This window comes from Aotus nancymaae, unplaced genomic scaffold (assembly GCF_030222135.1).
Source record: "Aotus nancymaae isolate 86718 unplaced genomic scaffold, 86718_ANA_hifiasm-v0.15.2.pri h1tg000018l, whole genome shotgun sequence".
Lineage (NCBI taxonomy): Eukaryota > Metazoa > Chordata > Mammalia > Primates > Aotidae > Aotus > Aotus nancymaae.
This window is the reverse complement of record NW_026988430.1, coordinates 16,415,070-16,431,443: the sequence shown is the minus strand read 5'-3', so window position 1 is coordinate 16,431,443 and position 16,374 is coordinate 16,415,070. Positions and strand designations below refer to the sequence as shown.

Below are 16,374 nucleotides of genomic sequence, written 5' to 3'. Positions count from 1 at the left end.
TTTTTTTTTAGATGGAGTCTCTCTCCATTGTTTAGGCTGGAGTGCAGTGGTACAATCTCGGTTCACTGCAACCTCTGCCTCCTGGGTTCAAACAATTCTCCTGTCTCAGCCCCCGGAGAAACTGGGACTACAGATGTCTGCCACTACGCTCAGCTAAGTTTTTTCTTTTTCTTTTTTTCTTTTTTTTTTTTTTTTGGTAGAGTCAGGGTTTCACCATATTGGTCAGGCTGGTCTCGAACTCCTGACCTCAGATGATCCACCTGCCTCGAATCTCAAGGTGTAATGTGGGTTTTTTGGCTACTTCCTAACAGGCTAGTGGCAGTGGAAGGTAGGTCCTTGCTGCTGGGAGAAGGCCACCTGCCAGGCCCACCTGATGTCACTCAGGAAGGAATGAGAGGTTCAGGCACTGAGGGGCTGACTCATCCCTCCCAGCCACCCTGCTCACTGCAATTTCAGAAGTTTCTCAAGAAACCTGAATGTTGGGGTGTGTGTGTGTGAACTTTCTAATTTTTCCCATCATGTTGTGAGAGAATATAATTTCTTAACAGGACTCCTTTCTCTCCTAGGCTTTCATCCTGCAGTGTGCATTTATTCTCAAGAGCAGTTAGAAACAGGACGGTCACCAATCTTGAAAACAAATGAACCAAGCGAGCCCAAGCCACACCTTGGAATTGCATTCACTTCCAGAGCTTCCTTGCAATCCTGAGGCAGCTCTGGGGTTGGAAGGAGAGTGAGGCCAGAGGCCTCGGCCCTTTGCTCTGAGCTGCAAGTGGGAGGCCAAGGGAAGTGCTTCCTGGATCACACTCCTGTCCGCATCAAGCCTGCAGATGGCCAGGCCAGTGTGACAGGTAAGACATGGATGCTCCTAAAGGCATATCGCCAGTTTGGGGTCACATGTTGCTAAATGGGGATGCCAGGAGGAAGGAAAACCCAGGCCTGACACGTGTCTGGCTAGATTGTTGTCTGAGAAACAGGACAGGCAAAATCAAATGGCACACACAGCCTGCGGCCCTGTTTGAGACCCTGAACAAACTGATAGATCCCAGTTCCTTTTAGGTGGCTAGCTCACCTTTTAGGGTAAGGCGTGAAATTGCACGCTTCCTGGTGACACCAGCCATTTCTTGTTTGACTTCACATCAGAAGCTGTAGGCACATGAATGGTTGGGTGAGTGGATGGGTCCCAGACGTTCCTTGACTCTTCATTTTCACATTGCATAATAAAGACTGTAGGAGTCTAGGCCTGCACTGTCCAACACTGTTGAGGCTTCTTTTGTCTACACCACAAGAGGCCTGAGCCTAGAGGACAAGGAGGTGAGGAACTGGGGTTGCCATGGCAATGAAAGAGGCCCCGGGTGAGGCAGAAGGCAGCCAGGGGCCGCCAGTCTTTGCTGTTCTTTCCGGCCAGCCGGGCACAGGAGGAAGGAGCTGGACCCAGGTCGGAAGCAGCCTGGTACAGTCCACATTCCCCAGGTTGCTGTGCCCAGGAGGGGCCCCAGGAGACCGCAGGCAGCTGTGTTGATGCTGAGAGTGAGGGGTCATGACCTAGAGGTTTGTTTGAAAACCTGCATAAACATCTTCTATCAGAGGGAAAGCTTATGCTCCTTAGCCAAACAAGTTGTTGGAGATGATGTATTGTGAGTGGATTTGTTAAGTCTGAGCTGAGGCCATAAACTCTCCCAAACCCCAAAGACTGCTCTTGAGAAGGCTTCCTCTCCAGGCAGATGATCCCAGTTCGCGTCCTCGCTTTGCCTAGACTGAAAGATGCTTCCCAGAAGCTGGCCCTGTCCCCTCAAGCAGGAGCTTCATCTTGGCCATTAGCTGGGACCCAGACACCACCCCTTCCCCATTGCTCAACCTTGCCGGGTATGAGCTGAGGGCCAAGGTGACCCTCCTGCCCTCCAGCCTGGTGCCAGCACCTACAGGGAAGCCTGCATCGAGAGGGAAAAGGGGGTATGGAAAAGGTGGCAGGGGAGAAAGAGAATGCAGAAAGACCCTCCTCCCTCAGCTGTCCCCACTGCAGAAAATGACAATCTGTCCTCTTGATGACTTGGATGGAGGCCCTTGGTGTCATCCATAGTGTTCCTCTTTTGGTCACAACCCACTCCAGTCTCTCAAGAAATCATCTTGACTCTATCTTCAAGGTGCATCCAGAACCGGACTGTTCTTCCTGCCTCCCTTGCACCGACCTCCTCGGCCTCCTAACAGCTCCTCCTGCTTCTGCTCTTGTCCCCTCACAGCCCCACAGTAAGCCCCATAGCCACGAAATCAGGTCATGCACGATGGCTGCCCACTTCCCCCAGTCAAAGCCAAAAGCCTGCAACAGGCAGCACTGGCCCTCATCCCACCGTTTCTCACAGGTGCCAAGGAGGGATGAAACGGGGTGGGTGCCCTCTGTCTCTCTGCTAAGTCATCAGAGGTAAAATCACCACCAATCCCGAGAACCTGGGAGGAACGCTGAGACAGGTCGTATGAAGAAGGTGGCAGCCCTCCAGGAAAGAGGGTGGCCCAGTGTCCTCATCTGCTGTCCCCTCCTCACTCTCTCCACTCTAGCCAGGCTGGGCTGGTCACAGACATGTGGGCATCTCCTCTCTGCTTGGAACATTTTCCTCCTGTGACTTTCCAGGGTCCCTCCCAGGTCTCCTTGTCTCTGATCAAATGCCACCTTCTCAAGGGTATCTCCTCTGCTTGGTACATTTGTTTTCAGTGACCTTCCAGGTTCCCTCCCAGGTCTCCTTGTCTTTGATCAAATGCCACCATCTCAATGATGCCACTCCAATGACCCTATTGAGTATCGCAACGTACTCACCCTCACTCTGCCGTTTTTCTTTTCCACAACACTTAACACTGTCCACACCCATACCACAGAACATAGTTCCTGAGTCTATTGTTTTTGTCTGCTAGAATGTAAGCTCCCTGAGAGCAGGACTCTGTTTCTCCCACTGATGTGTTCCCAGGACCTAGAGCAGTGTCCGGCATACACTGGATGCTCAGTAATTATTGAATGAATAAATGAATGGATGGGACCGGGCGAGGTGGCTCACACCTGTAATCCCAGCACTTTGGGAGGCAGAGGAGGATGGATCACCTGAGGTCAGGAGTTCGAGACCAGCCTGGTCAACATGGTGAAATCCTGTCTTTACTAAAAATACACAAATTAGCTGGGCAAGGTGGTGCATGCCTGTAATCCCAGCTGCTCAGGAGGCTGAGGCAAAAGAATCGCTTGAACCCAGGAGGTGGAGGTTGCAGTGAGACGAGATGGTGCCACTGCACTCCAGCCTGAGCGATGGAGTGAGACTCTGTCTCGAAAAAAAAAAAAATATATATATATATATATATGTAAATGAACGGATGGTGGGGATGAGAAAAGAAACAACCAGTAGCCCCAGAGATAGGAGGGAGGCAGAGGGCTGGAACTCACAGAGACAGGAAGTCCCTAGGGGGAGGGGCCTGAGGCCAGGAGCAGAGCATCCATCTCGGCGCCAGTGTCCAGGTGCCCTTTGTCTCCCACTAAGCCATCAGAGGTGAAATCACCACCAATCTCGAGAGCCTGGGAGGAATGCTGAGACAGGTCACATGGAGAACGTGGCAACCCTCCAGGAAAGAGGGTCGCCCAGGGGAACCCAGTGCCTCTGGACAGTTTATTTTATATGGGATGAATCTAATCATCTCAAGTATACACACAGAGTCGAAGGAAAAAAACGACATGGGATTTAACTTCCTGAAAACTCTTTATAATAATGCAGACAATTATATATAGCAAACGCCTTCAAAATTTAAACTCTTTAAACATTTAATTCTTCAGCATTAATACACACAAATGCGATAATGGGGCGGGGCAGGGGAGGGTGGGCTACAGCCTCCACTGGGATCAGGGTTTCAACAGTGTTTCTTATAAATTATATTACATCAATTTTATTTACTAATCTAGGCAGCCAGAGGGTGGAAGGATATACAATGTGGAGGGAACACATTCATACCAGGGCGAGTAGTGCTGGCAGGAGACGCGGCTCTTTAACATGAAAAATGTATAAAGTATTTAGCAAAAGTTACAGAAAACAGGTCAAACAAGCAAGTTTATTTTGTTAGAAAATTCCACTCTCATAGGGTTTGCCAATGTGCTTGTGTCTGTGAAGGGGATGCCTCCAGTCATCTCCTTCCTAAGGGAAGGGAAGGGATGCTAATTTGGGGCTTCTGTTACCAAGGATGGCTGACATCCCTTTGAATGTCTGTCCCTGGCTGTCCCCACACGGCTGCCTGGAACCCATGACTCCCAAGAGCCCGTCTGCTGCAGGGGATGCTGGAAGGGAAGTGTCCCCACTTGACAGGTGAGTGCACAGAGGTCCCAACAGGGGATGTGACTTAACTTCAGGTTATGGGACAAAGGAGGCAGCAGAGCAGGGCCAGTCCTTGCTCTTCCTCTGCACAGCAGGCTTTCCTTCTAGGTCTCCGAGTCACCCCACCCCAAGAGAGCACCCATGTGCCCTGACCTCTTTACATTCCACTGCAATCCCACTAGAAGTTTCCCTCAAACCCCAAGAAACAGTCCCGAACACCACACGCAGTCTCCAAAGGCCATCTCCCCAACCCCAGCCCACCCCCAGACACCTCCCAACAGAGCCTCCTGACAGCCATACCCCAGCATTTAGAAAGGTGGGAGAAGTAGATTGATTTTTGCCCTCTGATTCTCACTCTAACCTGCTGAAAAAATAAAAAATAAAAAAGAGATGGGATTTAACTTCCTGAAAACTTTTTATAGGAATTGGTTCTTCACCTCCAGGAAAGCCTCAACAGAAATACTCCTGACGGGCAGACAAGAATCCTCCCCAGTAAAATTCAACCCAGCAGAGTCCCAGGAGCATCCTTGGCTCCCTTCCTTGAGGCCCTGGTAGCTCAGGCTTCCCGGCCCCAGTCTTCACCTGGCTTGGATCCAGAAATGTCTCTGGTTTGCATAGAGAGGTACCCAGCTGGCCTCGGGGCACACCTTTCACTGAGCAGGGGGCATGAACAAGAGACAGCTTAGAGGAGTGTTTACCTCGGGGGTCACATTCAGCCTGGCCTGGCCTTAGCTGGGTGTGGTCCTGTCCCTGCCACCATGAACCACCATCCAGTGGGGTGCAGGCACAGGCCAGGCTGTGTGACCACCAGCTGAGAAACGCTCCAGCTGTGACAAGGACTCTATCTTCACACCTGTCCTGCCTTCTGGGGAGCAGACTTCAGAACATACCATCCAAGACCGGTGAATGAGACCCAAATGGTCATTACTTGCACTTTCTTTGGGGGTCCTAGGAGAAACTACCTCATTCTTAACAGCTCATAAAACTGTTAATTTTAGCTCCATTTGAGTCTAAATGGAAAAGTGCCAAGGCACCTCTCGCTCTCTCACCGGGACTTGAGGCAATTCTATGCACAACTGTGCAGATGAGAGCTAGACACAGCATGAATACATACGTGCACAGGGCACATCATTGGAAATGAAAAGGGGAGGAGGTGCATGCAGTCGCTGGTGGCCTAAGACACTCATCTAGAACACACACCCTCAGCTTGCAGAGGAAGCAACAGCTCTAGGAAAGCGTCGTGATGAGCCCCAGGGACAGCCCCAGCCCTCTCATCCATACTGCTTCTGTTCATCTTTCAAAGCCTGCAACGCTCAATACATGCCAAGGACCATGTGACACTGAAGCGTGGGTCCCAGAAGGGAGTGGATCTACTGGCTGAGATGCTAACTTCAGGTTGCAGCAGACGTGAGCAGCAACTGAGTGCCCATCCATCCCTTCCCCTCCCATCCCTGGCTGCTTTCTGCTCTATCAAAAACCCACCATGAGCCAAAAAGGCAAGTGTGAGCCCTAAGAACAGCTTGTGGGCACAGCTGGCATGCGGAGGAGGAGCCTGGGGGAGCCGAAGGAAGCAGCGAGCTGGAAGTGGTCGTGCAAACAAGTTGAAGACCCTGGGCCAAGAACTTCCAGGGCAAACGGCTCAGTGTAAAGCTGAAGAAGCAGGGTAGTGCACCCATGCAATGAAACACTTCCCGGCAACGAGAAGGAACAAGCCGCGCACACACATCATGAGAGACTCAAAAGCGTTAAGCTGAGGGAAAGACGGCAGACTCAAAAGGCTACATCAGTGTGACTCCATTTACATGACATTCTAGAAAAGGCAAAATTATAGGATCAGATCACCAATCAGGGTTGCCAGGGAAAGAGGGTAGGAAGAGGGAATTTTTTGGAGTGATAAAAACAGGTTGCTCTTGGTGGTCACAAGACAAGAAATTTTTCAAAATTCACAGAACTGTATTTCCAAAGGGTGGATTGTACTGGATGTCAATCATACCTCAATAAACCTGGGAAAAGATGACGGCGATGGGCCTTGTAGGGGTGGGAAGGATTATGGGGACGAGATGATGTCCAGGTGATGTGGGCGGGCAGCTGATCTGCACCCCACACAATGAGCGCATCTGTAGCCGTCTGTTTAAATGCTCCTTGCCAAGACTACCTTCAGCTGGAAGTAAAAATCACCTAAACAAGCCAAGGTCTCTGATGTCCTTCCAATTTTATGGCTTGTATTTCCAAAAGGGACTTTGGCTCAGCCCAGATTTTTATGCATCCATCCACTAATCTAGTAATTGATGGGTTTTCACAAAGGGTAGAGGAACAAACTCCTGGTGGGTGAATTCGTTGGTACACTTTCGGTGTGCCCGGCTGATTACCAACCCTGACCAACGGCCCCACTGCAGAAATTCTCCTTGGCCAACAGGGTGCTGAGTGGAGGTAGAAAGGAGGCCCAGGGTGCTTCCCACTGACAGAACCTCAGGGGTCCCCATGGCTCAAGTGGCCTATGCGTTGCTACTGATGGAAAGCACTAGAAAGAAGAGAGGGTAACAAGTGGCCCTTCCTGGAGGTTGTCATGGCAACCAACTCACTTTGAACACAATTTGGCTTCAGGATTTTTTCTCTCTTCATTTTAAAACAGGCTTTCACAAACACATCTTGTGCATCAGTCTCCTGGGTGGAGGCAGGTAGAAGGGGGTGACTTGTTCTCAGAAATGAAATATGGATGTTCTTGAACAGCCCAGACCCGCCTACTTTGAATAAACCCCGCTAAGTCCTCACCTAAGCACCAAGACATAAACAAAACCACCACCACCACCCAGACAGCATGCCTGCCCCTCCAAAGTGCAGTCTCTTTATCTTCTTAGTTGCATCCGAATCTTGATTCCAACCAGAAAAGGGCCCCTGTTCATAGGGGTGGGGGGCCTGGACTGTCGACTCCAGCCCTGCTTTCAATTCACTGGCCATTTCACAGCCTCGCTGGCTATCCTTGGGCTTCCCTTGCCCATTTGTAAAGAGTTATTCACAGCAAAGAAAGACATTTCTGAAATTCGAGCTGGATATGAGCTGTGAGGGTCTGGGGACCAGGTGATTAAGCTTGTTGCTGTCTACCTTCCATCCAATAGGTAACTGTCTCACAGCAGTTTATATTATAATAAAGAATCCCAGAGGGTTAAGTGTGGGGAGGGTACAATGTTCTTACTATACTCTCCCCGTCACATGGAGAACAGAGGAGAGAGGAAGAGCGCCCCTCTTACACGCAACTACAGCATCACTTCTCAGTATGCCTGGCTTGTCTTGAGCCTTCGCTGAATAAATGATTGGATATTAATCAGCACAAGAGACATACCTCTGAAAACCTAAATTCTGCAGAGTACCTATATGTGAATGCCAAGGCTGCTGACCTGTAAGGACTCTGAAAATGAGAGATCATGGGCTTCCCTGATGACAGGGCCATATGGTGTCCTCAGATTAGATCTTAGCACAATGGCTTTAACTTGCTTGATGAATGAATAACAGAGGGAAAAAGGAAGGAAGTACGCAAAGGGGTTAAAGAGAAGGAGATGAGGGGGAAAGAGTGACCTCCAAAAACGGACTGGCCCAAAATGGGCCAACTTGAGCTACCCTGGAAGACACAAGAGAGCTCACTCCATCCCAGGGATGAACCGAGGACTCTGGAATCCTCAGATGGAAATGGAAAAGTCAATGAGCCGTATCGTACTCAAAATATCGGTGTTAATAACAAGGCTGTTGGTTTTGAATATTTGGAAATCATCCACAAAGTAGTTTACTGAGCCACAAAGCAATTACCACTAGCACCCATTTTTCATAAAGAAACCAAGAAATAATATTCTAAAATTGGTAGCTGGTGTCATGATCCAACCCCAGATCTGGACAGAGTGGTTCCCCATGCCATGGACAGATCCTACCAGGTGGTCTTCATGTTGGTGAAGGACTTTGAGCTGGACTTTTCGGTTGCAGTGTTTCAAGAACAAGAGAAAAGTGACAACGTTTGGTTTACTTTAGTATATCGGGCATTTTTTCTAATGTGAACTACAAGAAAGCAATTCTCATTCAATGACAGAGGGGCCAAAAGATTCAAGATTAATGAGTCATCAGTTTCCAGCACGTGAGTCTGAAAGACCAGTGTGGTGCTTGTTGAATTCTGCCCTCATTGCAGATGTGCAGGTCAAACCCAAAGTGGTCAATGGGAAGGATGAAGAAAGATGGATTTCCAGGGAATGGGTTTCCGACTAGAATTCGGCCCTCGCTCGCGCTTCTCCCGACCCCTCGGGCTGACTCTCTAGACTGACGTGGTAGAGAATGTGTTTGCTGTGGCAGAGAACAGGAGACATAATGAGCTGGACCCAATGGTAGCACTGAAAGTTTCCTAAGTCACACTCGGACCAGACTCTTTCAGGGAATGGAAGATAGAGAGAGGGAAAGGAGGGCTTGATGCAGGGCTCTGGAATGTGCAGAAGGAGCTAGAAGCCAAGGAGGCAGGATACTGCCTGGAAGGCGGCAACCTAGTGTGGCCACAAGAGCATCTGCGATGCCTGTCCAGTGCCCACCAGTGAGAGAAAACCATACAAGGGACAGCAGTCCCAGCCCTGCCATGCACAAGAAGACACAGCCATCTGGGGGATGGCAGAGACGTGCCTGACCCGTCTCCCATGTAGGACTGACCCAGCCCCATTACAAGCCCGTGGTGGACAGCCTGGGAGGGTGGGGGCCAGGGCAGCCCAAAGGTGCAGAGGGCACCATGGTGGACAGGCCCCAGTTTGCTGGCCTCTGAGACGAGCTGATTCATGTCTATCATCCCTGAAGCCTTTGGACGAGCTGGATGAGGTCTTGATAACTGAGAACTTTGGAAAGCTTCCTCTAATGAGACTGGGAAGGGGTGACAGGGTGCGGACAGGGGCTTCCCCGAGGAAGCAGCTGAGGGAAGGGTGGATTGGCATTTCCAGAGGAGACTTTACAGATGGCGCCTGATCTCACAGGAGACATGATTCAGCGCTCAATTTGGGGCTAATGTGCCGAATGAGGTAGTTCCATCCTGACCTCTCCAGGCAGGGTGGGTCTGGGAAGACAGGAGCCAAGCCTTCCTCCTAAAACCCCTGATGATGAATGGTGGCCGAGAAAGCCAGACGTGGGCTCCCAGAATGCAGTGGGAAAAAAAATAAAGGAGGAGGGCTGCAAAGGATTCTGGGTGCGGCTGGGAGCTGAATGGCACCTGCTATCCACGATTCTGATCCTGACATCTGACTTAGAGACAGAGACGTCCCTCCCCTGATTCTCCAAAACCCTGGAGACAAGGGCACCAGCTGGAGGAAGAGCCTTGGGGCTTCCAGGGCACAAGCATTTGACGGTGACCCCTACAAAGCTCAGCAGGGACCACAAAGTTCCAGCCTGTTTGTTTCAGAGCGGCAAGCACAGCACAGGAGTCGGGGGCCTTCAGCCTCAGAAACAAGGGCAGGGCTGTGGGTCTGTCTTCTGGGCCTGGGAATATGGGAGAGCCCCCAGCTGGGCCGTCCGGGTCACCCTTCTGGAATCACCAGCTCTCTCCTCTCTCCTCAGTGGCCCAGGAGAGAGGGAGGGGGGCGTCCACTCAGCACAGGCCCCATGGTGGGAGCCCAGCCCCTCTCCCTGGCAGGACCCCCTAAAGCTGCACAGGCCCGTCTAGATCTCCATGTCCACAGGGCGGATGTTGCCCGTCTTGTGCTCTCTGACCCAGAGCTCCCTGTCTTTGGCCGGGTCCACTTTTCGAAGCAGCTGATCCACGGGCTCGACTGTCTGCAAGAGACAGAGAAGATGCGACATTGTGAGAGATGGTGGCCAAGCTGGGGAGGTCTCCTCGGAGACATGCCATCCTCGCCTTCGTGTCTCTCAGAGCAACCTCTCTAGAGGGCTCTGGGTCCCAGGGGAGGCCCATCTGAGGGACAAACATGCAGAGAGCTGTGAACGGGGAGCCCAGAACACATCCTGACCCTGCTTCTCACACTGCCAGACCCCAGGCCTGGAGGAGAGGCCACGAGGGCCTTAAAGGCTCAAGGTCTGCGTCCCCTTTCTCCATTTCACCCCACATTTACCACCAGAGAACAGGGCAAAGACAACTCTGGCTTTAGGTATTCTGAAGATTTCTGGAAGTTGTTTTTATTTTGTAAGAAATTTAATAATGTCTTCGGCTACTGGAATTATCATGAGCTTCTTTCTCCTCAGGTTAACAGCTCACGTGTGTTCACTTTACGTACCAGGGGCAGATTCACACAGATGTCCAGGACAATCCAGATAGGCCCAGCCCAAGAGGCCATCCCTAGGCCAGAGCATCTGCCCACCACCCACCTTTAGGACAGATTCCTTGCAGCAGCCACTTCACCTGCCATGGCCTAGCGCCAGGCGGCTCTCCGCAGGCCCTGTGCTGCCCGGGAGCCCCGCAGGGCTGGAAACTCACGCTTTGGTTGAACATGTCTGTCTCGTGCCGCAGCTGTGTGTACTGGCACAGATGCTGCCGGATCATCTCCACCCTCTCCACCTCCAGCCGCTCTAGCTCCTGCCGAGAAAGCAAAGGCCACAGAGTTCTGAGCACGTCCCCTCTACTTTGGGGTCTTCCCACCAAGACCACACTGGCTGTGGACATCCTGCCCCATCTGGCTCTCCGGGGTCTGATGAAGAGCGTGCCCCGTGTCCAGGGTGAAGGTGAAGATGATGACAGCGTGGCTGCTGTTTTACTTCTCAAAAGCCTGCTCCGCCAGGCACAGTGCTGAGGGCTTTATGTATATTCCTTAATTGTCCTCATTACCATTTTAAGAGATAATTTCTGTCATCATCTCCATTCTCCAAGCAAGGGAGCTAACACCAAGAGAGACAATACCACAGCTCACTCAAAGTGACACGGAATTATGGGAGGGACAGGATTTAAACCAGGGTCCATTGGGCTGTTACTCATGACACTGCACTCAGGCAGCCCTAGCTGTGGTGCCCTGATGGGGTGCAGCAAGGGGACACATGTGGGAGCTCCATGCCACACATTCCGGGGACCTTGTTCCTGGGCCTCTGCGGAGCAGCCTCCCTTCCTCTGCCCATGCCTAGTGCTGTGGCCGCAATAGAGGTCAGACCAGGGAGGCGGACGGGACTCCACGAGGAGCAGCCTTTGTCAAAGGGAAGAGTGGAAGGGGCCTATCTTTTGGTTTCTAGACGGTTTTGTGTCTTTGGGATCTAGGGGATCAGGCTGTTATTCCGTATACAACTAGGTCACTGCCCAGGTGATTAAACAGAAAGGGGAGTAAAGCAGGGGGTTTAATTAGGAGATTAACCAGGAGGAAAACTAGGTCACTGTCCCTGGTGGAGGCCTCTAATCTGCTCTGGTGGGCCGACACCTGGGGAAGGCAGCTGGTTAGTCCTGTGCTGGATGGGCAGGGGGTGGCTTTAGGCTGTGGGTTGATCCGATGAGCACCGGGCATAATGTCTCTTGGCCCAAGCACCAGCCACATTTCACTGTCCACTCAGGCAGGTGCTGACCGATAAGGAGATGCTGCCCCTTTTACAAGAAATTCTCTGGAGAGCATCATCGGCCCTATGACCTGGTGTTCACCCTTGGTCAGAGGCCTCCCCCCATCCCCCTGCATAGCTCCAATCTCAGCCATCCAGCCGCCTTGCAAGGATCTCCTACTGAAGACCTATGTGTGCATGCGTGTGCGTGTGTGGCGGGGGGGGGGTTCCTCTCTTTCTATAGCTTGGCTATTTTTTCTAAAAAGGTCATCATCCACTTAGTTGGGGAGAGTCCTCGGTTGACCCTGACCTCTCAGGGGACAGCCTGAGAAGAATGTAGCTATACTCAACCCAACCATGCCCATGTCCACACAGCTAGGAAGCACTGGGGCAGAGATCTGCAACCACATAAGCTAGCTCAGACTGAGGTTTCGACCCCAACGCTGAAGTAGATTTGATGACCATATCTAGGGTCACTCCACCCCTTCCTCCCCGTGCTCACCAACCACCACCAGGGGCTGCTCTGCGTCAGCCCCTGCACCGCCATGTCCACACATCCATGACCACTTACCAGTGTGGTGGTCACCATCTCTTCAAACCACTTGGACTGGGCCTGGTTGTAGAGGTCCACACAGCGCATGAGGTCATCTCCTGGAAAAAGACCACAGTCACCATCATGATCCATCCCATCCTTGCCATTACTCCGTGCCCCACCCTGTGCCCCACAGCCAAGTCTTCTCCTTCCCTGGGGTCATGGTGGCCACTGGAAAGTTGGAAAAGGGATGGCAGTAGGAAGAAGCAAGCAGAGCCAGGGCAGGAAGAGGCAACCCAGCCCCACGAGAAACTAGCTCAGGTGTCCACCTGAAGCCCGACCCCAGACAGTCCTTCTATTACATTTTATTTCATCACAGAAAGATCTGAGGTGAACATAACTATTAAATCTTTATGACTAGTCTATTACTCTGTTATCATATGTATGTATGTTTCAAACATTTTGTAAGGATTCAGGATGGGGTGTGTGTGTGTAGGGTATTCCAAGGACCCCCGATCCTTTCATGAGCCCAAGAAATGCTTCCCTTTCTAAAGATAGCAGTTTTATTTTACACTGGGGAATCCAGATTGGTTAAACATGTCACACAATTTGGTATGAAGAATAATTAAGGAAGATAAGTTTGCAGATTGTGTGTGTGTGTGTGTGTGTGTGCATGAAGACACCGCAAGATGTCCTTCTGAAACACAAAAGAATGCATCTGTAGTCACAGACTAAAACACGCACTGGAGCTGCACACACCAACTTTAGGAGAGTGGCCACCTTGGGAAATGGAGAAAGGGTGAGTGGGCAGGAATCAGTTCCTTCTGTTGCATTTTACTTCATCGCAGAAAGAGCCAAACATAACTATTACATCTTTATGACTAATCTATTACTTTGTTATCATATGCATGTTTGGAACATTTTGTAATTCAAAAGAAAACGCACCACGACGTAATTGCCAACATGACTAAGCGTCCCAGCACCTTGGAACCTTGCTGCACAAATCATCTGTGGGCCAGGGGCACCTGTATCCCCTGGGGTTGGCTAGAAATTCAGAAACCCAGGGCAGATCCGAGACCTACTGAATCAGAGACTGCATTTTTATAAGCAGCTTGGGTGATGCATGTGCACATGGCAGGCAGAGAAGCACAGCTCTCGTGCACAGCTCTGTCTCAGTGTAGCTTCCTCAAATTCACAGGGCTCCAGCAAGAGGAAGGCATCATGATCTTTGCTCATGATGGAAAAAGCTCATGAGTGAATCCCAAAGTGAAGTGATTTTCTCCAGTAATTCTAGAAGCAGAATGCGAGAGTGGAATTTCGTAGTTTGAGGAGAGTCCAAATTATTCCTCTAGCATCATCACCGATGATCACAGGTACTCTGATAGGAAAGTCAAAGAGAACAGGGAAGCGGCTGGGCGTGGTGGTTCACACCTGTAATCTCAGGACTTTGGGAGGCTGAGGTGGGCAGATCACGAGGTCAGGAGTTCAAAACCAGCCTGATCAACATGGTGAAACCCCATCTCTACTAAAAGTACAAAAAATTAGCCAGGCATGGTGGTGCATGCCTGTAATCCCAGCTACTGGGGAGGCTGAGGCAGGATAATCGCTTGAATCCAGGAGGCAGAGGTTGCCATGAGCCGAGATCACGCCATTGCACTCCAGCCTGGGTAACAAGAGCGAAACTCTGTCTCAAAAAAAAAAAAATAACAACAAAAAACAGGGAAGGTTATGCCTCCATACCCAAGGCCTAGGTGTGAACCAGGCCACTAGCTGCGTCACACACCAAAGGCAAGCACTGTGCCTTGGCTAACAGAGCTCACACGAAGGAATTTATTCATTTTGTTCTGGGTTCAAGGCCAGTGACTGGACCCTGATCGCAAGAGACACTGAACCAGAGAGAAGAAAGTGGATATTGGACTACAGATGCATTTCCACCAAGAGCTCCTGCTGGCCGAGGAGGAGAGTGGCATGCTGCTCTATGTATGTACACTGTGAAACTCCCTGAGCCCTGTGTGTCAATCCCGATTTTGATAAACTGCTTCAGGAACTTCCACAGCATTGGGAAACAGAGTAGGTGAAGGAGGCTGTGCCTTCTCTCTAGAGCAGCCCAAGAGCTTGAAATTGGACGTTTCTGGGCCAGACACGGTGATGCATGCCTGTAATTCCAGCACTTTGGGAGGTTGTGGCAGGCAGATCATGAGGTCAAGAGATCGAGACCATCCTGGCCAACATGGTGAAATGCTGTCTTCACTAAAAAAGTACAAAAATTAGCTGGGCGTGGTGGTGCACACTTGTAGTCCCAGCTACTTGGGAGGCTGAGGAGGAGAATCGCTTGAACCCTGGAGGTGGAGGTTGCAGTGAGCCGAGATTGCACCATTCCACTTCAGCCTGGTGACAGAGCGAGACTCCTTCTCAAAAAATTAAAAAAAAAAAAAAAACCTAAACAAACAAAAAAGAAATTGGATCTTTTCGAATAGTATCAGCTAAGATCATGGACTGTGGGATGAGAATGCCTTTGCTGTCACCCTAGCTCAACTACTTATTATCTGTGTAATCGTAGACAAGTCAATTAACCTACCCATGCCTCTGTTTTTTCATCTGGGGATGAAGTACAAATGGGGATGATGATTGTACCTTCACCAAGTTGTTATGAGGAATAAATATGTCAATATATATAAAGCACTTAGAGTAGAGATGGGCGTAGAGAGCCAAATAATATGGGCTATGGTGGTGAGGATGATGATGATGATCCCTGAGGATCTGACGTCCTTCCTTCTAGTAGCCTTGGAAAACATGAGGAAGAGGGAGGAAAGGAACGAAAGGAAAGAACAGGTGGCATTTTCTGAGCAACAGGCTGTCCAGCAAAACAGCGACAAGCAGAGTCTCTGGAATGAGAGGAGGCTGAATTCTGGCTTCGCCACTGCACCACTGTGGACCTCATGGAAGTTTCCGATTTTCTCTGCCATCAGTCTTCTCACTTGTAAAGAGCATAAAAATACCTCCCTGCAGGGGGACTGTACTGATCAAAGGAGACAATGCTGTGAAGCAAGGAGGCTGGCACACAGTGAGTGCTCAAGAGGCGGTGTTTTACAGAGTTAGGTCTAAGGACTGTCACTTTCATCACAAAAGAATTCCCAACTACAGGAAGGAGAGACCGTATTATCTGATGACAAAGCAGTAAAACTATGTAAAAAACAACATCAAGATTAGAAAACAACAATAACAAAACCCTTGCTTGTAAAAAGGTAAAGATTTTCTTTGAACCAATTCTTGGCTTAAAGATTAAATGAAAACCCAAACGGCAAAACATATTGAAAAATAGCAGAAATGAAAACACCAGAAATAAAAGCCTGTGGAACATGGTTAGACCACCAGTGTAAGGAAAAACAAATGTCTGGTGGGTTAAATATTTTACTGTTTTAAAAACAAAAAGAAACACCTGAAACAAACAAAGTAAGAAAAAAACCTCTAGGTGATTAAAAAAATAAAAGATCTAAGTCAGCTCCAAAATCTAGACTTCATATGGGAAATGCTGCTGTACACAAAAACAGCAAGAAAAAAATCGACAAGCAAAAAAATTTACAAAGAACAAAACTAAAAGACAAATGACCATCTAGGAAGCAATTTTTTAAAATGGCAAACGGTTCATCTCCCCGATTGATAATCTATGGTCAATGGGGAAAGGATATGAGTTAGTTCACAGAAAGTGCAAAATGATTTATATGTATATTTTACACGCTCAACCCAGCTTATGGAGAAAAGCAAATTAAAAACAAAATATCGTTTTTCCCCAGACACTAACGATTTCAAATCTTGATAACACACAATGTCGACCAGCATTTAGAGAACAGGCATTATCCCACAGATGCTGTTGGCGGGTGCTCTCTCTGGAAAGCATTTTGGAAGTATCCATCAAGATGAATAATAAATGCCCTTTGACTCAGCATCTATATTCTCTCTGTATGCAGATCTGGTCTTGGCATCCACAAAGAGGCAGGTACAGAGCTCCACTGGCTGGCAAGCACTCAA

General features: G+C 49.7%; 1 protein-coding gene across 5 annotated transcripts in view; it reads right to left on the bottom strand.

Annotated features, from left to right (window-relative positions):
- Nucleotides 1–3,709: 3,709 nt before the first annotated feature.
- GAS7 (growth arrest specific 7) overlaps nucleotides 3,710–16,374 on the bottom strand; it is a 280,976-nt gene continuing 268,311 nt past the window's right edge. For all 5 annotated transcript variants that reach the window (XM_012457599.2, XM_012457597.2, XM_012457595.2 and 2 more), the window contains 3 exons: nucleotides 12,385–12,464; nucleotides 10,777–10,875; nucleotides 3,710–10,118 (listed from right to left, as the gene is read on the bottom strand). In XM_012457599.2, coding sequence (XP_012313022.2) covers nucleotides 10,005–10,118; nucleotides 10,777–10,875; nucleotides 12,385–12,464 — 293 coding nt within the window. In that variant the 3' untranslated portion in view covers nucleotides 3,710–10,004. The remainder of the gene's footprint in view (nucleotides 10,119–10,776; nucleotides 10,876–12,384; nucleotides 12,465–16,374) is intronic.